The sequence below is a fragment of the Megascapheus bottae genome, chromosome 16, assembly GCF_031878675.1.
Source record: "Megascapheus bottae isolate mThoBot1 chromosome 16, mThoBot2.hap1, whole genome shotgun sequence".
Lineage (NCBI taxonomy): Eukaryota > Metazoa > Chordata > Mammalia > Rodentia > Geomyidae > Megascapheus > Megascapheus bottae.
Window position 1 is genome coordinate 37,834,137 of NC_143524.1, and position 27,544 is coordinate 37,861,680.

The 27,544-nt window shown below is 44.3% G+C and overlaps 1 protein-coding gene across 2 annotated transcripts in view; it reads right to left on the minus strand.

Annotated features, from left to right (window-relative positions):
• The window catches only part of Ampd3 (adenosine monophosphate deaminase 3), a 50,555-nt gene extending 30,365 nt beyond the window's left edge, over window positions 1-20,190 (minus strand). Inside the window, exons 1-2 of one of the 2 annotated variants that reach the window (XM_090348159.1) lie at window positions 20,097-20,190; window positions 581-806 (exon numbers count right to left, since the gene is read on the minus strand). In XM_090348159.1, the coding sequence (XP_090204285.1) occupies window positions 581-801 (221 nt within the window). In that variant the 5' untranslated portion in view covers window positions 802-806; window positions 20,097-20,190. Of the gene's footprint in view, window positions 1-580; window positions 807-10,646; window positions 10,738-20,096 lie in introns of those variants that run through there. The other variant, XM_090348158.1, reaches the window with a different exon arrangement.
• Window positions 20,191-27,544: the final 7,354 nt, after the last annotated feature.

The window sequence follows — 27,544 nt, forward strand, 5'->3', positions numbered from 1 at the left end:
ATTGTTACAATAGAACATTGTCCCAGAACATAGTGATCCATGATACCTAATAATGAAAACAAATGTAGACAAGTCATGCCAACAAGTAGTTGGTGCTACCCCAAGAAATCCTCAAATCCCCAAAAAGAAAAGGGAAGTGCTATTTGGAGGTGATATGTATTTCTGCATGCAATCTACTTAAACCATCAGGTGAGAATGGGGTTTGATCTTTTCAACCAAACACAGGCATAAAGACAAGCTTCAGGAAGTAAATGGTAAGTTAAGTGGTCTTGGGGGCTGGGAGTTTGGTCTAGTGGTAGAGTGCATGCCTAACATGTATGAAGACCAGGGTTCAATTCCTCAGTACCACATACATAGACAAAAGCCAGAAGTGGTGCTGAGGCTCAAGTGGTAGAGCTCTAGCCTTGAGAAAACCCAAGGACAGTGCTCAGTCCCTGAGTCCAAGCCCCAGGATGGGCAAAAAAGAAAAAAAAAAGAAAGAAATGTAAGTGGTCTTGGGAAAGAAATAAACAGTCCCCTGGTGCCCCAGCTTAAGACATAACAATGCTATACACATAAAAGCCAAGTCCCAGGGACAAACCTTTTTGCAGTTTCCACGGACTTCTGCTCAGCCAGTTCCTTCTGCAGCTCCCGCTCCTTGGCTTCCTTCTGCCCAATGGGACAGTCCTCAGGCACCGTGAAGAGGGAGAGGGCATCTTTGCTGTCCTCCTCTCTCAGCACTTTGGCAAATACTTTCTCCGCCAGGAGCCGGACTTGCTCATCCACTTCAGAGATGCTCAGCTTGGGGAATTGGCGTGGCATTTCGGCTAGCAAAGAAAATACAAGTGTGAGACTGCATACTTTTATCCCAGGTCGATACTCCAAGTCCCTAGGATGGGGAACAGAAGGCCTGGCCCCTGCCTGGTCCTTGACTCAGTTGTGGATTCAAATGTCAAATTTCAAAGTTAGTTCTATAAGGGCATAAGGCCACTCACATTTCACGAGAAAGAAAATGTTCACAAATCAAAGAACAAGCTATTCAACCATACGTTTCCATTTTCCTGCCCTTGGGGAATGTACAGCACAAGACAGTCCTTTGCTTCCAACACTGAGAAGAGTCAGGAGAGAGTTTAGAACTTCCCCTCTCCACGGCACGGTTGGTGTGAGAGCCAAACATGAACAAAACCTTCCAAGACTATAGGCCAGGATTCGGAAGCAAGCAGTGAGCATCAGGCCCCACAAGATAATAACAAAGCCCTGGGAAACACGTTGGTTGAAAGAACGAATCTGTGAGTACAGTTTTAAGGTACCCCTGAGTCTTCAAGAATCATTTAACAAAATACCTAGCAAATATAGTCAAGACTTTGAACAGCGATACTGTTTACCAAAACTCACGTTGTCAAAGAAGCTTTCACTACCCACCTCTGTGCATCTTGGTAGCTCTATTAACCCTCCCTCCCTCCCCCTTCCTTCTTTCCCTTCCTTCCCTCCCATCTTTTTCTTCTTGTTCCTTTCACTTTCTGTTCTCTTTCTTTGCAAACACTTGCATGGCACTTTCTACATGCACTATACAATGTTAAAACTATGTCGCTCTTACTGGTCCCATTTTCCAGAAGAGGAAATAAAGGCACAAAGAGCAAACTCACCCTGGGTCCCACTTGCAACAGGTTTGCAAAGGTCTATGCTGTTCTCTGCTTTTTTTTTAAAACTCTCCTATGGCCCTTTCTCTTTTGTATTGTAGTTAATAGAAGGGTTACATTATATTCACCAGATAGAAGGTGCATTACTTCACAAACATTGATACCCTTTCTCATGTCTTGGTCCCCATTTCTCTCCCCCACCCCCTCCCATGGCCCTTTCTTCTCTGAGCCTCTACTTTGGGGATCTGAACTGGGCACTCAGTTCTACATCTGTGCCTTAGTCACTACACTACTATACTATACTACACTACTGAACTGTGTCCCTCTGGGCACAGGACAGGGTTTCCTCACAGTGTCCCTCATAAACACAACACATACACAATGAGTGGACACTGCCACCTTTCTCTAAGCAGCCTCCTCTGACAGCAGCTCTGGAAGAGAAGTTCCTGTCCTCCTGTTACCACAATTTCTTTAAAGCTGGCTAGGAGACAAATGGTTTTGTTGACCAGACAAGCTGAAGGAGAGTCAGTGCCTTGTTACTGTCTGGCAGAGAGAGGAAGCAATTACAGGGGTGGGGTTTTCACTGGGCCATCTTAGGTCAATCATTACTTGGCCTCACAGTTTTCTCATCTGTGAGATTAAGCTATACTACTAAATGATCTCTGAGGCCCTATCCATTCTGAGTGGCATAATTCTAGGTGCATGGGTTTCCTGTGCCTCAGGCTCCCTGCTCTGTACTACTCTGTGGCAGACAGGACTAATTGATGACACGGGCAGGAAGGAGGCAAGCAGGCTGCTAATGTGCAGTCAGAGCTACGTCTGTAGGCCTTGACTCTGAAACCAATTTCCTCTATCCTAGGCACCAGGGCTATGGTTTTCCTGGGCATCCTTTTTCATCCTCAAGGAGTTTGATGAGAGGGAACTGGTGAGGAAGAGCCGCCTCCACATGCAACCATGGCCAAGACAGCAGAAGAGCAAGAGAACAGAGCTAGCTATGGAGATTTCTGTGTCCTGATAGCAGAGACTCAAGACGAAGGTGACAAGGGAGAAAAAGGCTGGGAGAACTCAAAAAGGGAGAGAGAGACAGACAGAGAGATAGCGACAGAGAGATTCTAGAGGCACTATCAGCAAAACAATGCTAGACCTTGTCCTCCAACACCAAATCTACAAGCTCAAGTGCAGTGTTCCAACAATCTCATGTCATTTCTCTGAAACAGGCTCAGGCAATGGACAGCAAAGGCCAGAAGGCTCTGCATAAGGTACCTCATTCCAGAAATCTGGGGCAGGGAGGGAAAGTGGGAGAATAATGTGGGAGGGGGTAACAATGCTCAACAAGAAATATACTCACTACATTACATATGTAACTGCAACCCCTTTATATATCACCTTGACAATAAAGTTAAATTAAAAAAAGAGGTGTCTGCCTGCATTCTTTATATAAAAAGCTTTGCAATATCCAAATTAGAGCATACACACTTGAAAACAAACTGTAAAGCAACGGATATTATAATTATGGCAATGTTGCAACACATCTCCTAAAACAAGATATGTAATACACAAAACCACAGCATGCTTTGACTGTACTGATCTGGAGATGCATCCCCTTATGTCCAGGGCTGGAGTGAGACATACCCTCAAAACAGATAGCATAATCAGTCACTGTGCCATTTTCAATAAATATAGGAAGAATAAAAGGGAAATAAAGGGATGTGAGAAAAAATAGAAAATAAACTTCACAATTCCAGCAATTTGGGCCAGTTTGGGCAATTTCCTGTCTAACCCGCACAGAAGGAGGCCAGCACAAAGAGAATGACATCTTTGAGACCCCATCCACTTCTCCCCCTCTCTACCCATCCTGCCATCCTAGACTCCTATTCTACAAAGAAAGGGACTCCTCAGAAATGGGCGTTTGGGACAGTCCTTTATATCACACATGGGAGGGCTCCATCTTGGTCTCCTTTAGCACTCTTAATTTGCTCAAGTCAACCAAACATACTTTCCAGGATGCATCTTTACCTTATATAACTTAAATCAATCTCCTCCAACTGGGTCACAAGAGACATTGATATCTTGCTGCCGGTAAAAACAACCTGTGGTTTATTATGGGGGAGATGCTGTATGCCACAGCCCCCTCGCCCAGGTCCACCAAGCGCATTAAAGACTCACTGGACAGTTTTACAGAACACATGAATCACCTGCTGAACTACTGTTAGTGTGTTCAACAACTGAGGAAAACTTCAACGGTCTTCCAGATGGCCTCAGTAATGCAGGTGGGAGCTGAGCTACTTCTGTGGGTCTTGCATATCTGCTATCTTCTTGCCATCTTAGACACTCAGCTCCCACCTGCCAGGCCTGCCCCACAACACTACTCTCCTGTCTCCAACACCTCGCAGGCCAGGCCTGCTAAGGAAAGCCCACTCTGCAAATGCCAAGAAGAATTCAGCCCCAGCTGCCCGGTCAAGTCTGCCTTTCAACCATCTGTCAGCTCAAGCCAACAGACTTGCCAGGCTTAACTATGAACTCACCAGTATCAGTCAATTAGTGATACAGCTTATCTCATTGTTACAGGCCACAGGAGCTAATGAGCATGAACAAGTATTCCCAAGTCAGAAACCTCTAAAACACCACCAATTTCAATAAACAGCCCCTCCAGAAAGGAAGCCCAGTGCCACCAAAATCCCTCCTTACACAAACAAAGCTATTTCCTGATCTTTCCAGATGCTCACTGGCAGAACCCATGACACAGACCTGAGCCTGGTGCTGGAGTCTCCATGATGGCTCCTGAGATTGACACACAGGCGATGTGCTCCAGCCAGATGCTGCTGCTGCCCGGGGCTGAGCTGAGTCAGTAGAAGAGCAGCTAGCTGGGTCCCGCCTGCTGCTGCAGCTGGGGTGGGAGGTCTCTGCTTTGCCTATCCGTGAGCAGGAAAAATCTGGGCTGGAAATTCTCCCATGACTATGAAATGTAAGTGGAAAATTTCCAAGAGGCCTACTGCCCCAGGTAATGCTGGTTATCCAAGGCAAAATGGCTGTGGTATCCTGAACACCATGTCCTGGCTCTGCTCCCAGCCTTCAGCAGAAGAAACTCAAGTAGCCTTGCTGGCCAGAGCAGCAGCAGTAGCAGCAGCCACGGAGATAAGCCACCCCACCCTCCAACACCCAGCTCCTGACAAACCCAAGCACGACCCAACAATACCATCACCTCTGCTGCTTCCAGTGTGAACTCTAGTTAAGCTCTAACCTGGTCACCAGTTGTTTCTGCAATCCATCTGCTTCTGGGTATAAGTTGGGGCCAGAGAGAAATAAGTCTGCTCATTAATGGGACTTGCCTATGGCACAGCCACCTCTACTTCCTCTTAGAAGACCCCACATACACATAAAAGCACCCCTCCCTATGCTGCCTTGGGGCTAAACAGGAAGCTCTTAGTCCAGTTGCCAGATACACCCTCTCTCCCTCCCCTCCCCCTCTAAAAGAAGACAGGCCCATAAACCACATCCTCCTTGTCCAAGAGAGGAGCAAGACTCAAGGGGCTGGGGTGGCCTCAGGGCAGAAGAGGACAGCAGATAGGGCTGGACCCTCCTATGTCTTCCCTTCTGGCCACATACCATAGATAACCAGGCAGACTAGCAAGGTCTGCCAGACCCCGCCCATATACACAGAAGTATACCATCCTGGCCCACCTGATTCCATCCTTTACCATCCCTTTCTTTTTTTTTCTTTTCCATATATTTTTATTGTAATTAATAGAAGGGTTACATTATATTCACCAGATAGAAGGTGCATTATTTCACAAACATTGATACCCTTTCTCATGTCTTGGTCCCCATTTCCCTCCCCCCACCCCTGCCCCTCATCTTGTTTCCCCCCCTTCCCTATCCGATGTCAAACAACCAAATACGCATATATATATATATATATATAAAATATATCAGATAACAAGGTGAAATACTGTAACAATATGAGATAACCATGGGACAGCAAAAGAGATGAGAGATAACATAGTACATTAAGGACGACAATCACTCATTGTATGGCTTTTGTTTCTATATCCTGGAGGTCCTTTCATTTAGCGTCATGCTGTATGGCCTTATGTATCTAGGTTTTGTTCTATTGTAAATCTCTGCTAGGAGAGCCCAGGTTTCTACTGATTATGACAAAAGATGGAAACCATTAGCCTACATTTCTTTGTGTCTGACTTACTTCACTTAATATGATTTTTTCTAAATCTTTCCATTTCCTTACAAATGGGGCGATGTCATTCTTTCTGACAGCAGCATAGAATTCCATTGTGTATAAATACCACATCTTGTTGATCCACTCATCAACTGAGGGGCATCTGGGTTGGTTCCATATCTTTGCTATGGTAAATAGTGCTGCAATGAACATCGTTGTGCTAGTGGATTTAGTGTGCCCTTGTTTCTGAACGATTTTCACCACCCCTTTCTTATTGCTGCTCACATGGGCCTCCAGTCTGAGATCCTCAGGAACTAAAGCTGGACTCTGCCACCCCCTGCCCCAAATGACACCCAGAGCCAAGCAGAGCGGATGACAAACACATCACTGCCATGCAGCTCTATACCCTTAAGGGGGCTAGGAAGGCTTGGAAGAGACAGGCAGCCTGCAGTGACTCCCATAAACTGTGAGGGTTTGGGAAATAATAATCATGAGCAAAGTGGCTATTTCAGTGGTGCTGCGAAAATCCCAGGGAGAAGAATCCAGAAAAGATGGGTCAGTTGTTTACCGGGAAGCTGGCTGTAGCCCTGTCTTGGCCCTGAGTCATCTCCTGATGTCCAATCCAGAGGCTGTACCTTGCTGTGCCCACATGCTAATGCCTATGAGCACAGAACAGGATTACACCACTGACACATGATCTTCAGCTGGGCTTTAGCTACCCACAGATTACAGCCCACCTGTCCACACAGCTGTTTCATAAACAGTGTGACCAGAGGGCTACAGGTAACCTAGAAGGAGGGTAATATGTATTCATTAAATAATTAAACCAGGAGAAAATAATCCAGCCCTTATTATTGTTCAGCTAGAAGGAAGGGAGGATTTAAGATTTCTTCTGCTAGTGTTTTAGGCAACAGTATGGCAGGAGAGCAGTTGGAGTATCCTAGCCTGTGGATCTAAGTCCAATGCAGTCAAGTAATTCTCTTCTCTACCTTGAATGAGATCCTCAATAGCCTAAGTCTAAATAAAGTGCAGTCCAGAACCTAGAAGGACAGAAGGCCATTCCTCCTACTCCCTTATATAGAGATTCATCACAATTTCTACTGATTTGTCGTCACCTGAGAAGTCCTGTAGTAAAGAAAGCCACTTAACTTTGTTCAACCCAACACACTTATTTGACCATCCCACTACAGCTAACATGGGTGGGGAAGGCACACCTGTTGAATGGTCATTCTACTTTGCCTTCTACTTTGTCTTCATTTTCCAGCTTAGAGAAAGCTGCCTTCCTGTTTCATGAGTGGGAGGCCTACTCCACCAGATACAGAGATGGGCAGCAGCCCTGCTCATATGACAAGGGAACAATGGCCAAGAATGCTGCTGGAGCCAAAAGAATGGAACACACTCTGGAATCGGGGGCGGGGGGGGGGGGGTGATTTAGCCAAAGTCCACTCTCTTAAGAGAGCAAGATATGTTCAGGACCTTAAAATTCATCTTGCACCTAACATGCTACTGTGCCTTATGGCCTAGATGTCTCCCTAGACTAAAGAGAGCAGATCCCATGCTAAATGTTTTACTTCCATGCTGAACAAATACCAGGACAATCTATGATAACCAGCCCCTGAGCCTACATTTCTTATCGAGGAGACCAGAATGCATTCACTGTTTACCCTTAAGCCCCCTCACAAGATAGGGAAAGGGAAAATCAAACTGTCTTATAAGAAACCACCCCTCCTCAGAAGCAAGGCACAGCTTATCTACAGAAGTATCTTTCCCATCTTATTTCTATGTGCTTTACTCACACAAGGAGTTAGCAGTCCCTGCCTACTAAAAATCACCTCCACAACAAATTTTCGTGTTTTCATTCACCATTATATAGCCAGACACTCAATAGAATTTTGTTGAATAAATGAACAATGAATGAGTGACTAGGGCTGAGTAGAGGAATCTACCTCTGGCAATCACAGAAGTCAGTATAATGCATGATTAAAAACATGCAATGTTTGGGATTTGAATTCTGTTCTGCTACTTAGTTCCATGATCTTTGGCAAGTTACCATGCTTTAAGACAGCTCAGTTCTATTCCTATAAAAGCAGGATAATAAAAATACCAACCATATTATGTCATGGGTTGCCATGACAAATTAGTTAGCACATGTGAAGTGCTTAGATTACTGACTTGCAGTATGTGCTTTATAAGTATTATCTGTCAACACGACTATCTCCACAACCAGATAAAGACAGTCCAATTGGGAAAATGAATGTAGACATTTTATATAGACACCGGATCTTCTTATTTGACATTATTTATTAAGAACCATTATGACCCTAGTATTATCCAAAGTTCCTACCTTGATGCAAGAAGGCAGCCATGTTGAAATGGGAACCCAAGACCCATAGAAGAAACAGCTGTTGGGCTGGAAATTTGGCCTAGTGGTACAGTGCTTGCCTAGCATGCACAAAGACCCAGGTTCTATTCCTTGGTACCACATACCTACAAAAAAAAGCCGGAAGTGGTGCTGAGGCTCAAGTGGTAGAGCTCTAGCCTTGAGAAAGTCCAAGGACATTGCTCAGGCCCTGAGCTCCAGCCCAGGACTGGCAAAAAAAAAAAAAAAAGAAACGGCTGTCACCTCTATAAATGAAATCTCTTCATGGCTGTATACAACCAGGACTCCAGCCCTGAGCCCACCCTCTCTAGGCCCTAGTCAGTTCCTCATGCCTTATAAAAAGACAAAGCCATGCCTCTTGTCTTAGAAATACAGCAGAGTCTTAGAAGAGCTAGATTAAAATTCTTAGTAAAAGGATCTACTTAGCCTAAAGCCTGTTTTATCTATCCATATTATCAAGATGTGGGACTGATTCTGAGACCATTTGAAGAGTGACCCAATAAATATAAGGGAAAGAAAAAGCAGACTTCAAATCTTCAAGAAATCTGAGTGTGTGTGTATGTAAATCCTAGGGCTTGAACACAGAGCCTGGAGACTGTCCCTGAGCTTCATTTTGCTCTTTTTGCTAACACTCTACCACCTGAACCACAACTCCACTTCCAGCTTTTTTAGTAGTTGATTAGAAATGAGTCACAGGCTTTCCTGCCTGGGTAGACTCCAAACCGCAATCCTCAGGTCTCAGCTGAGTAGCTAGGATTACAGGTGTGAGTTACCAGAGCCTGAGTCCCAACGAACTTCTTGATGTGGGTAGGTAAATGCTGCTCACCCCTTATCCAAGATCTCAGGAGTAATGGTGGGCTAAGGATGAGGCTCAGGAGTCACAGCCTCCCAGCAACCCAACCACATAGAGGGCAGGATCCCCATCCTCCGAGCCAGGAAGACTCCTCAGAGTTGCAGCCAGGCCAGGCCAATCACCCCAATCCTGCTGTTACCATTCTGAGAGTTGAGGGCTAGCCAGGCTCTGTGGAAGCTGAAGGAGGCTCCATGACTCCACTACCATTTAGTAGTATTGATGCTCCTGCCAGGGGGGAGGAATTTGCCCTAGAAGATTCCAGCTGCCATCAGCTTTTCCCTTGAAGGTGGCCAAGTGTTTGTCACTCCATCTAAAGTAGCCAACAGGACGCAGGCCCCTTCTGACTTCTTAGTGCTGCCAGCTTCCCCCACCACCACTCTTTTGTTTATTTGTCCTCAAAATACTTCCAGACACAGACACAGTAGGAGCACTCAGGACTCTCAAAGGCACATGGAGGCCTCTGCCAGCCTACATCAGCCATTAGCAGCTCTGCGGGCCAAACGGCTACCAGGAAGTTCAAGGGCAGAAAGCAAACTACTGGAGCAAAGCTGTACACCTCCCCTGCCCAGAGAAAGCTAGAGGCAGGAGATGGGGCATCTCAGGATTCCGGATCCTATCATCCTGGCCAGAGCCCTGCCTCTAGCCAGATAGGCATTGGACTCAGCTGGCCACAGCAGTCAGCTCTCAAGCGCCCAGAAACTCGTCCAGGTGCTTAAGAGGAAGCATGTCCCTTCAATTCCCTAAACCTTGCTGATTCAATCGAGGCCTCCAGGAAGCAGAAATACTGTACTGCTGCCTCACCTGAGGCCGCTGGAGTCCAGGCTTCCCCGGAAACGGAGGCCGGAGCCTGCGGATTGTCAGGGCAGAAGACGAGCCTACTGGAGGCGGGGTGCGGGGCTCCGGGGTGCGGGGCTCCGCGCTGCGCAGCTGAGGTTCCAGACCCAGAGTTCTCAGGACTTCCCGCTAGGGTCCCAGGGCGCGGGCCCAAGGTCAGCGGTGCAGCATCGCTGGCACTCACCGGGTTCTGAGGACAGGGCCATGCCGTGGGCCCGAGGGCGGCTGCAGGGCTGGAGCGCAGGTGCCACGCGGGGGCCCGGCGCGCAGCCGCGGCCCAGGAGGAGGTCGGGGGGGGGGCCCGCGGCTCCCCCAGCCAGCGCCCCAGCTCCGGGGCGGCCAGGCGGGAAGGAGCGAGGCCGCCCCTGTAGCGAAGAAGTGGGCGAGCGGTGCGCCACCCTTGTCCTGCCCGCTCTGGGCGCCGAGCCGGGGTGCGGTGGGGCGCCGGTGGGGCCGCCGCCGCCCACCAGGCCTCTCCGCCTCTACCTGAAGCGCCGGGCCCCGCCGTCCACAGGAAACCTGAGAAGCCCGGGGGCGCGGGGACCGCGCAGTCCCCCGGCCGGAAGCGCGCGCGCGGCGGGGCCCGGCGCGCAGCCCCCAGACAGACGCCGCCGCCCCAGCTCCCCGCACCTTGCCTCCGCGGCCACCAGCGGGGTTACCACCCCGCTCCCGTCCGCGGGTCGAGTTTGCCTACGCTCCCCTCCGTCCCCGCTGGGATTGTCCTCAAGGCAAGATTTGGGGGCGGAAGGGGCGTCTCGAGGATCCCCCCACACACAGGTGACTTACTCCCTGTCGTTGAACCGACCCTCCAGCATCCGTGTTCTCCCAGGTGTGGGGGTGTGTGTGCGCGCGCGCGCGTGTCTATCTAATCTGGTCACTGTCCCTGGTTCTCCAACCCTCTGCCGCCTGGCTTCTGTGCCCGCCCCACAAAGTCCGGGATGACCTTCTAGTTGCCAACGCCAGTGGGTGCCCGCCTCACAGCCCGGCCAGCTCACCTCTTCCCAGCACTGGCCTGCTGACCACGCCCCCTTCCCCCGGAACCTTAGGAGCACTGCGTTTCTTGATGTGGCACCTGATTCTCCCCCTCCACACACACACACACACACCTGGATGCCTGAGGTGGCTCCAAGGCCTGACTTTTCTGCTACACCCCACCCCTGGGGTCCCACTGTGCCAGCTCACTCTGGGGATCCCCACCCCTTTAACAGCCTCCTGTCTTGTCCAAATTCCTGGGGAACATCTCCACTAAAGATTCCTAGGTCCATGGAAACAGGTCCAGACCTGAACTCCTAATGAACACCCACGAACATGCCGGAACCTGCTCCTGTGTTTCTACTCTTGGCAAAGAAGACCATCACGCACCACCTCGCCATGCCATATTGGGAGCCACCCTTTACTGCCTGCGCCTTTGTCCAAATTAGTCCTCATTAGGGAAGAAGGAAGCATTCATTAGGGAGCACATGTGTGCTTAATGTGCCTTCACAAGGCTGTCCTTTTAAACACCAAGCTCTGATCCTTCTGCCTCACAGCCTGATATTTACAACTCATTTATTTATATATTTGATGTTTATGAGACTGTTAATATATAATTTTTAAAAGCACATTAAATACCATAAAAGGATGTGATAGTTAAAACAATCTTTTTTTGGGGGGGTGGTATGTGTGCCAGTGCAGGGGCTTGTCCCTTAGCTTTTTCCATTTAAAGCTAACACTCTAAAACTTGGGGTACAGTTCTACCTTCAGCTTGCTGGTGATTAATTGGGGAGTCTCACAGACTTTCCTGCCCAGGCTGGCTTTGAACCTTGAACCTCATAATTCAGTCCTGAAATTACCAGTGTTCAACCAACCACTTTCAATTATTTTACTTGTAGTGAATGTAGCAATACATCTTTTCTTTTCACTTTAAATTTGTTCACAATCACCCATATAGTCACAACAACATGGCTAAGAGAGGTTTACTAAATCTGAGAAAGTATGCTTCTAAATTCAATCAATGGCAATGCTTGCTACTAGGGGTGATTGTTACTTATTTTAAAACCATAATACATCAAAACAAAATAACAAAGATAATAGATCACTACCTTTGAATGAAAATGTCACAATTCTCACTGTTTAAATCCCATTTACCAATTCTGCAATTCTGAAATTCCACAGGAAAACATTTTTTGCCCATGAAGCCAGGATTTTCAATGAGGTTTTCATCAATTATTCTTTCAAATATTTTTAACAAATAGGATTTTAAAAAACAAACCTTAAGATTGCAACAGGGTTTTAATACAGCTGTGAACTTTGCAGACTGTGAAGGGTGAAGGTGACACTGACATATTTTATGTCAGCATTGACATCACATAATTAAAGACAGTCCCAGCACTGCTTTTCAGTGTGCTAAACTCCTTCCCCTATGACCTTTTGTTTTGTTTCTCTTTTTTGTATCAGCACTGGGGCTTGAACTCAGGACCTCTGACTCTCTTTTGCAATTGGCTCTCTGCCACTTGAATTACAGCTCCAGTCCAGCTTTATTTTATTTATTTTATTTTATTATTTTTTTCCTAATTAATTGAAGATGGAGTCTCTTGAACTTTTCTGTCCTAGCTGACTTCAAACCAGAATGTTCTAGGTCTTAGCTTCTTGAATAGTGAGGATTAGAGCTATGAGTCACCAATACCTAGCTGTGTACCTGTATGTATGTGTGTGTTTCATATGTGCATGCTTACATGCAATCCTGGGGTTTGGTCCCAGGCTGAGCACTGTTCCTGAGCTTTTGTGCTCAAGGCTAGCCTTCTGACGCTTGAACCATAGCTCCACTTCCAGCATTTTGGTAATTAAATTGGAGATGAGAGACTTTTGGACTTTCTTGAACTTCACATTTTGACCCTCAGATCTCAGCCTCCTGAATAGCTGGAATTACAGGCATAAGGCACCAGTACCCAGCATCCAATAACCTTGTAAAGTAATTCATTATTAAGTTATCACCTTTACCTGAAAGGAGGGGGGGCAGGGAGAGGAAGAGAATTTCATTCTTCTAGGTAGCACTCTTTTTTTCGGTGGCTTATAGGGCTTGAACTCGGCCTGGGCACTGTCCCTGAGCTCTTCAGCTCAAGGCTACTGCCCTACTCTGGATCCAAGCCCTACTTCCCATTTTCTAGAATTTAACTGGAGATAAGAGTCTCAGGTCCTTTTGTGCTCAGACTGGCTTTGAACCTTGCTCCTCAGATCTCAGCCTCCAGAGTAGCTAGGATTACAGGAGTGAGCCACCACATCCGGCTTAGGTAGCATTCTTGTCACATTCACAGCCAGAAAAAATTTACCCCTTGTCTAAAGAAAAATTCATTTTAAGGGGTGGAGATGTTCAAATGGTAGAATGCTTCCTAGGTAAAACATGAGTCCTGAGTTCAAATCCAAGTACAACCCAAAACAAAAACTCTCTTTAAATAGCCTTGAGATGACCAGTAAATCTGAATCCTATAAAAGATTTTCAGGGTTGCTCCACATTTTATTATAAAGTATTCATTATTTTTTCCAAATAAGCTCTGGTATTAGTTTGCACATTTCTAGCTGCAACTAGAAGCTGTAACTTGTAAATGGATGATACCTTAATGAGCTTCACATGTCATTTCTCAGACTTGTGTTCCAGAAAAGACAGCCAGCCCACTAGTGTTGCACTCATACATAAAATCCACAGTGGCGTTTGCTGAGGAAGTAATTCATTGCTGTGAACGTGTCCTTATTTTAGTAGATTCACGTGTTTCTTCCTGAATATTGTTGTCAAGAAATATGACAGAGCTTTGTGCCAGGGGTGCACACTTACAATCCCAACTGCTTAGAAGGTTGAGCACTGTGAACCCAGTTCAGACCCAGCACAGGCAGACAGATCTACAAGACTCTTAGCTCAAATGAACCAGCAGAAATGCTAGAACTGGAGGTGTGGTTGAAGTGGTAGAGCACCAGCCTTGAGCAGAAAATTCAAGTGAGAGCTTTAGGCCTTCAGTTCAAGCCCCAGTACTGGTGTTGTGAGTGTGCATGCATGTGTGCGTGTGTACACACACACATACCACATTCAAGATGAGCATGGCACTCTCCAAATACCTAGCTTCTCTGAAGCTTCTTACAGTTCCCTGGGCTGTAGGAGGTGGCCTGAGAAAGGTTCTGCTTGTGAGAGTGCTTTACCTTTGTCTCTTCAATTCGGCTTCTCCAAATGGAGTGCCTGGGGGAACTCATTGAGAGGATGAAACCATGGAGTATGGCCTGACAACAGGGTAGACATAGGACCCAGGACAGGTGTCCCAGGCCCTGGCATGAAAAGACCATCAAAGCCCACCTTGATGCAGTTAGATTTAATTCCTCCCAGCTTGCATTCTATGGGCTCAGCTTACCGAAGCAAGCTGGAGTCTGATTGACAGTAGGCACTATGCTCCCCTTACCGTTGGGAAGAGCTGGTTCCTTCTTTGGGAAGTGGAGTAGAAGGGAGGTAGTAAAACCTGAGCACTATGGGCATTAGCATGCGTGAGAGCTAGGTGCTAGTCACTGTCGCATGCTCTCAGGATTGTGGCAGGCTAAGAGGGAGAAGATGAGACCATGAGAAAACTCAAGAGTGGGGCTGGATTGAGTTGCTTGTTGGCAACTGAGGTTCCTCACTCCTCCCTGTGCTGGAACAAGGGACAGTGTATAAGTGGGGATTTGAGACTTGGGGCCTACAGCCAAGAGCCACAAAATGTCCTCTCCTTAGTCTGAGAGTGTGGCAAGGCAAATGCTGCCACCTGTTTGACAGGCATATGGTATCTCTAATTAGACTGACGCCTGGGGATTAGCAGCCCTTTCCCATCTGAGATAGGCCTGCTGTCTCTGCCTTCCCTCCAGAATGGTATCTGGCCCTGGTCCTCTATTCCTGTAAACTGTAATGACTTCTTGATGGGAATCATTCCCCCACACAAGACCCTGAGTTCAAGCTTCAGTACCAACATGTGCACACATACACACACACAATTCTACATATATACATATATCTCAAAAAATATAAAAAGCTTGACTATGAGAAACCACTAATGTGATTTCCACTGCTTGCTTACATCATAAGCATGGACAAGGCAGAACAGCTGGCTCTTTTCCAACTATCCAACCTCCCCCAGCTCTTCAGGCAAAGTGGTGCAGAGCTTCTGGGGGTGGGGGCCATGGGCACAGGGCAGGGCAGTAAGAACCTGGGTCTATGAGACCAACACCGGAGAAAGTGTAGCACTATAGTGACGAGCTGGGCCCCAGAGGTCACTGTGACACAGAATTCCACCTAAGTCTTCAGAAACTGGAGAAACACTAGACAAGTCCCAAGCAGCACCGTGTGGGCAATGCTTCCCATAACTCACAGCTTGTCTAAAGAACAAGGCTTTGGGAAAGAGAAATAAACCAGGAGTCACTGGGATCTATCACCTGTCAACTGCTCACCCAAAGAAAAAAAAGACAAAGAAAAAAGCTCAGGACTGCTCATTTGTGTAGTTACCTACCTCCCATTCCAGATAGTTCCTGCTCCAACCTAACTTCCAGTCACTGATGGCAAAAAAAAAAAAATCATTTCCAAATAAAGCATTCCAAATGAATGTTTGTGGTACAGCAATAATTTAGCATTTCTTAATGGATTCATTGAGATTAGGTTCAGCCCAGGGCAACAGAGACCTGAAATGTAGTGACCTCAACATGGAAAGCCTTCCAGGACTCAGGAGCTAAAAATTATGAGCTTCTCCACAAATCCCCCAGCCTCCTTCCAGCCACTGATCTACAACCGTCAAATGTAGCTGGCTCTCATGCCTGTAAGGATTAGAATTCCTTTTTCTTGGCTGAGGAAGAACCAACAGCTACATCTTCATCCATGTCTGGGTTTCAAGAAGCACATAGGAGGAAGTGGTGGAAAATCATAGGCAGAAGGTATGGGCCAAACTTGTTTTTAATTCCTTTGGCAGTACTAGGGTTTTAGCTCAGAGCCTCATGTTTGCTATGCCAGGGCTTTACTACTTAGGCATGTTCCCAGTCCTTATGGCTTTAATTTTTTTTCTATTAGGGTCTTATGTTTTTCCCTAGTGTCAGTCTCAGACAGTGATCCTCCTAGCTTTGGCCTCTCATGTATCTGGGATTACAAACACAAACCACCACATCCGGTTTGTTTGTTGAGATGAGTCACACTTTTTTTTTTTTTTTTAAGCTGACTGGCCTCAAATTACAATCCTCCTGATCTTCACCTCCCAGGTGGCGGGGATTATGGCCGGAATTACAGGTGTGAAACACCTTGCTTGATCTCTGAAGATCTCTTAATGAAACCATTATATCACCTTTGTCATTGGCCATTTGGGCTGTCCTGTACTATCACCAACATTAGTATTTCTTTCCTTGAATATAAATCTACCAAGGCACAGCTTTCTTTTTCGAATATAACTGTCATTGGCTTCCAGGCTCATGTTACACCAGGCCTAGAATCTCTCACCAAAGAGAACAGAGAAAACTACCAAGACAGAGTGTAGAGGCCTTCAGCCTTCTACATTTCCCCAAGCTGGCCGTGTGCACCACAATATTCACATAGTCCACTGCAAGACCCAGAGACTCTGAGTTAATATTAGAAGACCTTTGACTAATTCTGGGAAATCAAAAGAGCTGTGAGAGGAACTTTTATTGGACCCAAGTCTTCACCAGCCTTCCTTAGGAAGTTTTTATGTTGGTAGGTACTATGTGAGCATACATACTCCTACTAGCGAGTTGTCAGAAACACATCTTTGCACATAGAAATGAGGAGATCACAGGTCCACTGTTACCTGGATACTAGCCAAACCACTATCAGAAACCTAGCTTCCCCTGTGAGAGAGCCATGAAGGAAAAGACACAAATTACGTCAGAGCCTAACAACACCTTCTGAAGGTGGGTGGAAGCAGAATCCTCCAGACTTTGAAGATGGATGGCATGTTCAAAGACCCTGGAAAAATTACTTGACCAATACCTGAGTCATTTTTTCCCTACTTTATTATTTTCACATATTTCAACTGGACATTCTGTTATGTTTACACAATAAGATTTCAGTTTTTTCAATGTGTATAAATTCCTCACTTCATTTAGAGGAAGTACCACATGGCCCGGGTAAATAAAACCAGATTGAGTGCTTCGGGATAGTGTTGTTAAACAAAAAATTACTTTTCCAAAATCCTGTCATTTTTCCAGCATTTCTTAAATTTATAACAGACCTGCTTTAAAATTCCTCATGCCCAGTTTTCCCTGGCCCCTTGTGTTTTCTGAGTACTTCCAGCTCTTGTCTCTCTCAAGCATTCCTTGCATGTGAATACCCCCCGAGCGCCGTTACTTGGATGGTCTTCACTCTAGAGCTGTTCTATAGGCACCTTTGTTCTTCCACTGGAGTTACAGATGTGTCTACTCCATCTTCAGGGAATTCTGACAGTATCTAATCATCCTCCTTGAGACCCAGGCCTTAGGTCCCGAAAACAAGTGGGAAAAATCTGAGTGACAAAGTAATCTGGGCTATGGGTTCACTGTAATCTTCCTGCTTCCTCAAGCTCCCCACTATCTATCACCAACTCAAATCAGTCTAATCTCACCCAGCCCAACGATGTAGGCCCAAATGGATAATCCAGTTTATATCAGATGTTTACAAGATATGTTTGTGAAATGATGTTCCATGACTTTGCCTTTTATCTGTTCCACTGGGTAAAGATGACTTGCTGCATAGAAGACTGAGAGCAGGGGATTGAAGTTCGAAGCCAGCCAGGATAGAAAAGTTGTGAGCCTTATCTCCAATAAAGCACCAAGAAGCTATACAACTGTAGACCAAGTGGTACAACATTATTACCTTGAGCCACAAAGCTCAGGGACAGCACCCTGACTCCATGATCTTCCTCTCTTTGGCCTCTCATGTATCTGAGATTACTAAATGTAAGCCCCAGTAGCCACATGCACACACACATGCACACACACACACACACACACACACACGCGCACACACACACACACACACACACACACACACACGCATCAACCTGTCCCCATCCTCCATTCCCAGAACTGCTGTTGAGAGCCAGAGTCCCAGGGACCCTTCTTGAGCAAGGGACAGAATGGCCTTTTTATCATTAGGGTGCCAGCAGCAAGCAGAGAGTATATTAAAATCAAGGATTTCATTGATAATCTAATAAAGGGACTATTAGAGACATCACTGATGGTAGGGAATTTAACTCAGGGCAAATTGAAATAACCGATTTGATAGCTAAGTGGATAGAGGGATTGTTTGCAAAAGTATAGGGAAGCCATAAGGAGGTGGGCACAACTCAAGGGCTGGTGACAGCAGGGCTGTGGTTCTTGGAATCTGAATGAGCAAAGCAAAAAGCCAGTCACAGGAAAGCTACCCACCAAGCTAGACTCAAAGGTACTTACTGGTCTTATGTTGTCTGGCTACCTCCTATAAGGCTAGTGGGCATTTCTCCACACAGACCTCTCTCTGGGTCTCTCCAGGCTCCTTCCAAGGGCATGTGGGTCACCTTCGGCAGGAAGTCTTCCTATAGACACCTGGCCCAATCACAGGCCTTTCTCCCTCACCACCTCAGCTAAGTACCTCAGAACAGTGAAAAAGGTCACTACCTTTGCCCTCTGACCTCCTTTGCCTTATTTTAGTTGCTGACTGCTACCCAATTAGACTGATCACTGAAGTCATAGCCAGGTCCAGGGCTGCCCAGTGTAAAGATCTTCCAACCTCTTGCTCCAGGCCAGGAGAATTGGCTCCAGCTCATGGCTCAGGCAGCTGAGTTCAGTCTGTTTCCCAGAGTTTTCCACCAGGAGGGGGAAAGATCCCCCATCCCACTCTCTTACCCCCTATTTCATGTGGTTGCTCTTGCAGACAACACAAAAAAGAACAGGCCTGTACTGAGAATTGCCCAGTTTTGAGTCATTTTTCATTTCAGCCTCCCCTTCTGAGGCTGGGTGTCTCCCAGAACCTTCTGTAAATAGACAGCTGCCCACATCCAAATGTATGTCCATCTGTCCTGCTGTTGAGGCCCCAGGCTGTCCCTGCAAGATGTTGGCTCTGGGACAGTTTGGCAAGGGACAGCTCTTTCCAAGCAGTCACATCATGAAGTATTCAGTAATAATCTTTCTTCTGTCTTAAGCTGTCTAACTTGCTGAAGTCATACAACCCAATTTGTAAGGGGGTTCTCCTTCTTATGCCCCTGAGAACTGACCTTTGTGTTTCTAAAAAGAACATATAAAAATAAACATATAAAAGATGTTTATCCCCCCAAAAAAGTTTAGCAAGATCATATAATAATATAGTAAATGCTCATAATAGAACTAGTAAAGCTAGAAAAGTAGGACACAAGATCAACATTTCAACTGTGTAAAGAATTAAAACAAGGAGAGGGAAGCAGATGAGTGGAGATGAGAAAGAGTGACAGGATTTTCTGATCAAGATACATCACAGGGCTGGAGTTTGGCCTAGTGGTAGAGTACTTGCCTAACATGCACAAAGACCCAGGTTTGATTCCTCGGTACCACATACATAGTGGAAAAAAAAGCTGGAAGTGGTTCTGTGGTTCAAGTGGTAGAGCTCTTTCCTTGAGAAAACTCAAGGACAGTGCCCAGGCCCTGAGTTCAAGCCCCAGGACTGGCAAAAAAAAAAGATACATCATAGCCACACTTCAAAATGCAGCTCTTGGGCTGGGAGCATAGCCTAGAGGTAGTGTGCCCGCCTAGCAGACATGAAGCCCTAGGTTCGATTCCTTGGTACCACATATTCAGAAAAAGCTGGAAATGGGGCTGTAACTCAAGTGGTAGAGTGCTAGCTTTGAGCAAAAGTGCCCAAGGACAGTGCCCAGGCCCTGAGTTCAAGCCCCAGGACTGGCAAAAAAAAATATGGAAAAAAAAATGCAGCTCTTTTGTACAACTGACTAATGCTAATAAGAAAAATAGGGGGCTGAGAATTAAATGAAATAAAGTCAATAATAATCTGAGCATGTGGGCTTGGGAGGTAGTTCAGTGGTACAGCAACAGCTTAGCATGTGTGAGGCCCTCGGTTCTGTGCCAGAACCACACACACGCACATATGCACACACACACATCACACATTAATACTAATAGCAATAATAAAGCCAAATTTAAAAGCGGTACTATTTTAAAGGAAATATCAGCTTACAAATAAGTGGAAAAAAACCAAAAATACAAGTCTGAGTCCTAGAGTAAAACTTAGCTCAGGAGGGCTCCTCTTACCTTCTACCAACTCCCCATAGACTCATCTTTGCCTTCCATGTCTTATTGTGCTGTGCTTTGGCTTGGGTAAAGGAGGGCTTGATCTTTGATTGTGTTCTTCCTTTTATTTTTCTTTAAAGAAAAAATTGGAGAGCTTTGGGTGCTCTGGAATAGGAAGGATGGGAAGAATAAACAAGAGAGACTGTGGGACTGTGAGCTGATGGCTCATGCCTGGACTCCAGCTTCTCAGGAAGCTACAATCTGAGGATCACAATTTGAAGCCCACTTGGGAGCAAATCTCAGTGCCTCCATCTCCATCAGGAGGAGGAGGGGGGGAAGGAGGAGGAAGAGAAAGAGGAGGAGGAGCCCTCACCAAGGTGGAGGCATGGCTCAATTAGTAGAATGACAACAGTGAGTAAGCAAGCTGAGCAAGAGCAAGGACCAGAGTTCAAGCCCCAGTACCACCCCCCCCCTCCAAAAAAAAAAAGAAAGAAAGAAGAGCTCAGTAGTTCAGCATCAGTTATGGCTTGTTCATATCACAAGCTAGTGCTCAGCAGACAGCCTTGCTGTGAGGCTGTCCTCCGAATGTTTATATGGAGATTCATGTAGTTCCAGCCACCACTTGAGAAGGGAGGTAGCGTGGCCTACAATGCCACAAAAGCAGTGCCTGGGAAGAAACTTAAAACTTTAAGTCTATTATTAAGAACCAATGTCCACAGCAAGCAAGGGATCTTCCGGAGAAGTGCCATTTCCTGCCAGAGGTTGCTTTAAGGCTTAACTAATGGATGTGTGTTTTTCTTGCATAAGCTTGTGGCTTCTTTGGCAATCATTTCCTCAAAACAATTGGAGAGCTTCTCTCCGCATCTAGTCAGTTCCATTTGCTAATCACCACACTCAATATCACTTTTGGAAACCAGAATTTTCCCATGTGCTTTGTCTTTTGCCTTTCGGCCCCAGGGACTCTCAGTCACAGTGGAACCAGCCAGAGGAACTTGAATCAGATGTTTTCATGATTCGATTTGGTCATCTGGGACTTGGGCATGCCGAGCCTTCCTTTGGAAGTCCCACCTCTTAGCATTTAGGAACTGAAAGCCTTGATCCTTCCAGTTCTGTGGGTTTCAATGTTCTGGCCTTTCTATAGTCCATTTTAAAACTGGTTGACAGTACTTTCAAAAATTATAGTCTGGGCCGGGAGTTTAGCCTTGTGGTAGAGTGCTTGCCTAGCATGCACAAAGACCGGGGTTCAATTCTTCAATACCACATAGAAAAAGCCAGAAATGGTGCTGTGGCTCAAGTGGTAAAGCTCTAGCCTTGAGAAACCCCAAGGACAATGCCCAAACCCTGAGTTCAAGGCCCAGGACTAGCAAAAAAAAAATTATAATCTGTCTTAATTTACTGCTATTTTTCTGATTATTTTCTTTTGTTTTGTTTTGTTTTTTCATTTTCCCTTGAAAAATACAACAAATACAGGACTATAGAATGTCTTCAGAAGAAACAGAAGCATGTATTTAATACACTTATATAACAGAAAGCTAAGTCACACAATGCAAAATGTTATATTTAAATATGTAAAATTTTCACGTGTGTGTGTGTACTGACTGCAATTTTGTTCGGTGGGTTTTTTTGTTTGTTTGAACTTAGAACCTCGTACTTGCTATCCAGACACTCTATTACTGAGCCATGCCTCCAGTTCTGGCTTTTGTTGGTTATTTTTAAGATAGGGTTTTGCTTTCTGCCAAGGCACACTCTCCCAACTTGCTCATTTTAAGCTTTCTGTGGTTGCTGGGATAATAGGCACATGCTGCCATGTGTAGTTTCCCTCCATTGAAATGGAGTCTCTCAGACATTTCTACCCACACTGACTTGGAACTGTGATCCTACCAATCTCACTCTCCCACAATCTTCCTACCCCATGGAAATCTTTAATCTATTACCTATCTATAGTATGGATTGCCTATTCTAGATACCTCAGATAATGAGACCATATAATGAGTAGCCTCTTCAGTCTAGTTTCTCTTATACAGCATAATGTTTTCAAGGTTCATACATGTTATAATAAGAATCATTTTATTTATTTTATGAATGTACCATTTGTTTATTTATCTGTTTATGTGTGTATGAGTTACTTTTGCTTTTGAGGCAATAGAAATAGTTGCTGGACACTTCTACATAGTATTATGTAGATGTTTGTTTTATTGCTCCTAGATAGATATCTAAGAATGAAATTGAGAGATCATGTAGAGACTCTATGTTTAGTGTTTGAAGAAACGTTCAGCCTTTTTTCCAGAGTGGCCATACCATGACATTCATCACCACCACTTGCTGTCTTTTTTCTTTTTCATGTGTGTGTGTGTGTGTGCGTGTGTGTGACATATGTGTATGTATGTCATGGGACTTGAACTCAGGGGCTGGGCACTGTCTTCTGAGCTCTTTTGCTCAAGGCTAGCATGCTACCACTTTGAGCCATAATGCAACTTTTGGTTTTGGGGTGGTTAAGAGTCTCTTGGGGACTTTTCTGCCTGGGCTAGCTTTGAACTGTGATCCTTACATCTCAGCCTCCTGAGTAGCTAGGATTACAGGCATGAGCCACCATCTTTTCAAATGCTTATTTTCCATTATATATCCACTATAATATATATATATATGGCTATTTCAAGAAATAGCGATCAAATCCTTTGCTATTTCTCATTTTATTGTTAAGATATAATAGCTCTTTATATATTCTAGACACTAATCTTTTATCATAAGCTTAGTATCATGCACGTGAGATCATTATATATACATATCAGATTTACAAGTATTTTATCCTCTTCTGTAGATTATCTTTTCACTTTCTTTTAAGTGACCAGGAAATACTTTGAGATCCTTTAATATTTTTTACTCTTAAAGATTCTTTATAAGCATATATTTGTTGTAGAAGAAGGAAGTTTTCACTGTGACATTTCCATCCATACATAAAATATACCTTGATCAAACTCACCTCCATCTTTCTCCCTCATTCCTCCTCCTCCCTTCTTAAACAATTTCAACAGGTTTCAGAATTTTATTATCATACAAGAATTTGGGATATCCATGTGAAACACTTAATCCTCATTCACTCTCATTCACCCTCTTCATAACCCTATGTACTCCCCTAGGCACCTACCCACCAGTGTCGCCTGTTTGACTTTCTTTGATTCATTTTTTCAATGCATATTAATTGTACAAAGGGGTTCTTGTCAAGTCACATATACATATATTATAATTTAAATTAACCTCATCTATTGCCTCTTTCCAGTTCCCCCTACCTCCCTATTGTTCACCAACTTGCATTAAGTTTTTTATACCATCTTTGTACATAAATACAATGTGTCCTTTAATTGTGATGGCATATTTTTTTCTTTTGGTATTGTATGTAAGAAATCATGGCTTAATTCAAGGCCATGAAAATCTATACCTATATTTTTACTCAAGGATATTATAATTTTAGTTCTTAAATTTAGGTCATTGATCAACTTTTGCATACAGTATGAACTAGTATTCCAACTTCATCCTTCTGCACAGTGTTCTCAGCTCTATTTGATGAAAAGGTATTTGTTTCCCATTGAATGATCTTGGCATCCTTGTTGAAAATCAGTTTGTGGGTTTATTTCCAGACTCACAAGTCCATGCTATTGATCAATATATCTATCCCAAGGCCATACTATACTCTTTTTTCTTTTATTAGCATGTTTACAATTTAAAAAATAATAGTTTGCTACTGTTATTTAATTCATAAATGTATAGATATCCTTTAGTCACAATCTTTTGTGTAGTTTGATTATTAGAGTTTTGTAAGTTTTGAACCAAGAAAGTATGGATCCTTTGTTGATCCTAAATCTCTTGCACTTCCATATGAATTTCATTAACAACTTGACAATTCCTGCAAAAAATATAGCTGAGATTTTTATAGGAATGATGTTGATATATAGAGAACTGTCATTTTAACACTCATGAATACTAAGTAGAATACTTTCCATCTGTTTAGGTCTTTTGTTCTTTCAACAATGGTTTGTCATTATCAGAGTACAAGTATTAATACAGTGTACAAGTATAACATATAATTGGATAATTTTTTTACCCATTCTAAAAGTCTCTGGTCAATTCTATTCTAAGCTCATATTCTTCTAATAATACTTGACAAATGTAGACACAGCCACCAGTACAAATTGTTCTGATTTTTAATTTCTTCTTCTAGAGATGACATTTAAGTAAACATAAAATCTGCCTCCCAAGTTATAAGGTTGGTAATGTTTGAGCACAATATAACATGTATTGCCAGTGTCCAGCTTTGGTTTCCCTCCTAACACATCACTAAGTCATTAAGTTGTTATAGCAATAGCATACTTCAATGTACCAATATCTATTTTAATACAATACTTTAATTACTCAGAGACAGATCTGCTATGTTGTGATAATAAGTAAACTTCAAGTTAAGTGGAGATACCCACCACAGGGTATCTCCTCATATGTGACACCCTTTCAGTGTAGGTCAGGTAATGACTGCATGGTTCTCTCCAAGCAGTATGGCTTGTCTATATCTAGCCACATAGAATCATGTGGCTTCTAGAACCATGGAAAAGGAAGAAAGAGTGCCAATAGTGCCCACAGACTCTATCTAGATTCCAAAATGACACTTAACACTTCTTCTACCATCTAAAGGTCAGACATAGTTATGTAGCTCAGACTCAGCTCCGATAGAAGAGGGAACTTTGGAAGAACACCCTGATACCTGGTGACCAATAGTAGCCTGTGCTGTATTCCTGTTTCATAAACAAATAAGAATCTCACTTCTTCAAAAAGGAGATGGCTAGAGTTCACAATTTTATGAATACCAGGCTACTAAGAAGCAATACCAGGGTACAAGGAAGCAATACTGGCTCAGGATCTAGTCTCTCAGTTCAAGTCATGGACTTGCTACCTACTAATTGTATCATCTTAAGCCCCTTTAAGTTTCAGTTTCCCCATCTATAAAGTGGGAATTAAGCAATACCTACCTTCTACATTTATTGGCAAGGTAAAGTAAGATAATCCATGGACAACTGAGCAGTACCTAGCACACCTCGGATAGATAGTATCTTTCTTATTTACTTCCATATCACTCTGAGATCAGATCTGATCTCAGAGATTAGCTAAACAGAAACAAAATTAGGAAACAGAACATAAAGCCACACCAAAAATATCATTACTGTTAATGACATTTCCCTCTGCATGACTGATTGGCTCCAAGTAATTGCAGGAAAGTGCATGGATAGACAGATGAGGCACTAATGGGCCTGTTTATGTGAGATGAACTGGCATCTAATGGTATTAGCTCACACAATGTGTGGTCCAGGCCTGAAAGTGCTCCCCTGAGGGCTGAGAGAAGATAGGTTTAATTGAAGTAAGATTTAAGTCTCAATCAAATCACATGGCTCTGTGACTCCTAGGGCGAGGGCCTGGCGGGAAACCAGCAAGTCTGCATCTTCCTGCCCAATCTGAGGAAGCTAGACTAAAGACTCTGGCTGCTGCAGGTGAGAGGTAATGTTAAAGGGGAAGCAGAGAGACAAAGTCAGCCGCCTGAGCAGTAGGTGATCAATCTAATGTCTAAATCCAGTGTCCTCATCTGAGAGGTGATAGAACATAATGATCAAAGGCACAAGTTCCAAAGTCTTCCCCTGAATTAACTGTGTAAAACTGAAGTCACTAGCTCCTTCATAAACTATGATATACTGTTTTAGCCATCTTCCATTTGCCTTCCCTATCCACTCTACAACCCCTTCTATTCTGACCTATGTCCCAGGAGCTATATCCAGGAACTCTCAGGTCTTCTGACTTCCATCTGTACCGGAAAAATGGGGAGGGTGGGAGGAGAGTGACATTTGACCCATATAATCTCCATTAAAGCTTGATGGATCCTACACTGCTAGTAGCTAAGGGTTGCTGGTGGTCTTTATCCAATGACCACAACTCCTTCCAAGGCCTTCTTCTTACAATTCTCCCATAGGTTCCCAAAGCCATCATTTCCCCTTTCCCTTTCAGGTTTGGGATGGTAACATCTCCCACTGTCACTAGCCTCTAACAGCCCTTGTTGCCATGCCTAAACTCTTTGCATCTTAATTCTCTTCTTAAATGTTCTCCAATTCTCACTTTTGAATATATCATGATTCCAAATGATTAAAAAAATAATATGGGCTTGTAATGATCACCATTTGCCTAACTGATACATACCGAATCTGCTTCTCTGAGAGCAGTTCCAATATCAATATGAGAGTTCCCAGGGGCCAGGTCTGGTCGAGCACGGTCCTGCAATCTGATTGGTCCAGTGATAGATACATATGATTCAGGATAAGCCAATCACATCTTCTCTCCCAGGAATGTGATATCTAGGAGAGAAATAATAGGAACCTGGAACCGCTGGGAATGTCCTGGGTTCACCTCGAAATTCACTTGCTGCCTACACGATCAGAACTTCTTGCTGTTCCAACTTTTGATTATTCAACTCTTCCTCGAATAGGTATCCATAAGATACTCTATCGTCTTTTCAGCACATTTCCTCTTGATTTAGCAGTTCTGCCTGCTGCTTGCAATCTAAAGAGCCTTAACAAACTCAGCATGGCATCAAATTTTTATGAGCTATAGATAGTTTACAGAATTGTTTAGTGTATGACAACTTCTTAAGAACAATTAGCTTTTGTTATGGGTAAAAGCAGAGCTAATGATTACTGTACTTACCTTACACATCTTGTGAAAATTAAATGAGCCTATATAATCTCCATTAAAGCTGGATGGATTTCCACTGGACTCAGGTCTGGAAAATTAAGTAGAGGTTCTAAACAATCTCAACTATTTCTAAGGTCCTAAAATAAGTAATACTAACGCCTCAGACTAACAGTCCTTAGAGTAGATATATTACTTATTCTATTTGTATTTCCTCACGTGCAAACCATTCTCCTCCTCCCTTTCAAGAGAAGTTTGTGGGAGCAAGGAGGCAGACAATCAAGCTGGGTAAACACAGTATCTACCTTCTAGGATGGCCAAGAAAACCAAGCTAGAAATCCTCTCAAGAACTAGTTGTGTTACTGGAAGACTTTTTCTGAGGTCCTAAAACATAGAGTCTCCAGGACTTTTTTTCAACATATAGGGAATATATGGTAGAAAAAAAAAATCTACCATAGAGTGTAGAGTAGAAAGGGAGTTCTTGACTGGGGCTTGAGCTCAGGGCCTAGATACTATCCCTGAGCTTTTTATTCTTGCCCAAGAATAGTGCTCTGCCACTTGAGCCACAGCTCCATGGCATCACAGCTCCAATTCAAGGTTTTGCTGGTTAATTGGAAATAAGATTCGCATGGACTTTCTTACCCAGACTGACTTCAAACGGCAATTCTCAGATCTCAACCTGAGTAGATAGGACGCCAGGCAGGAGCCACAAGTGACCAGTGTTTGAAGAATGTTTTTTAGTTCTTTGAACT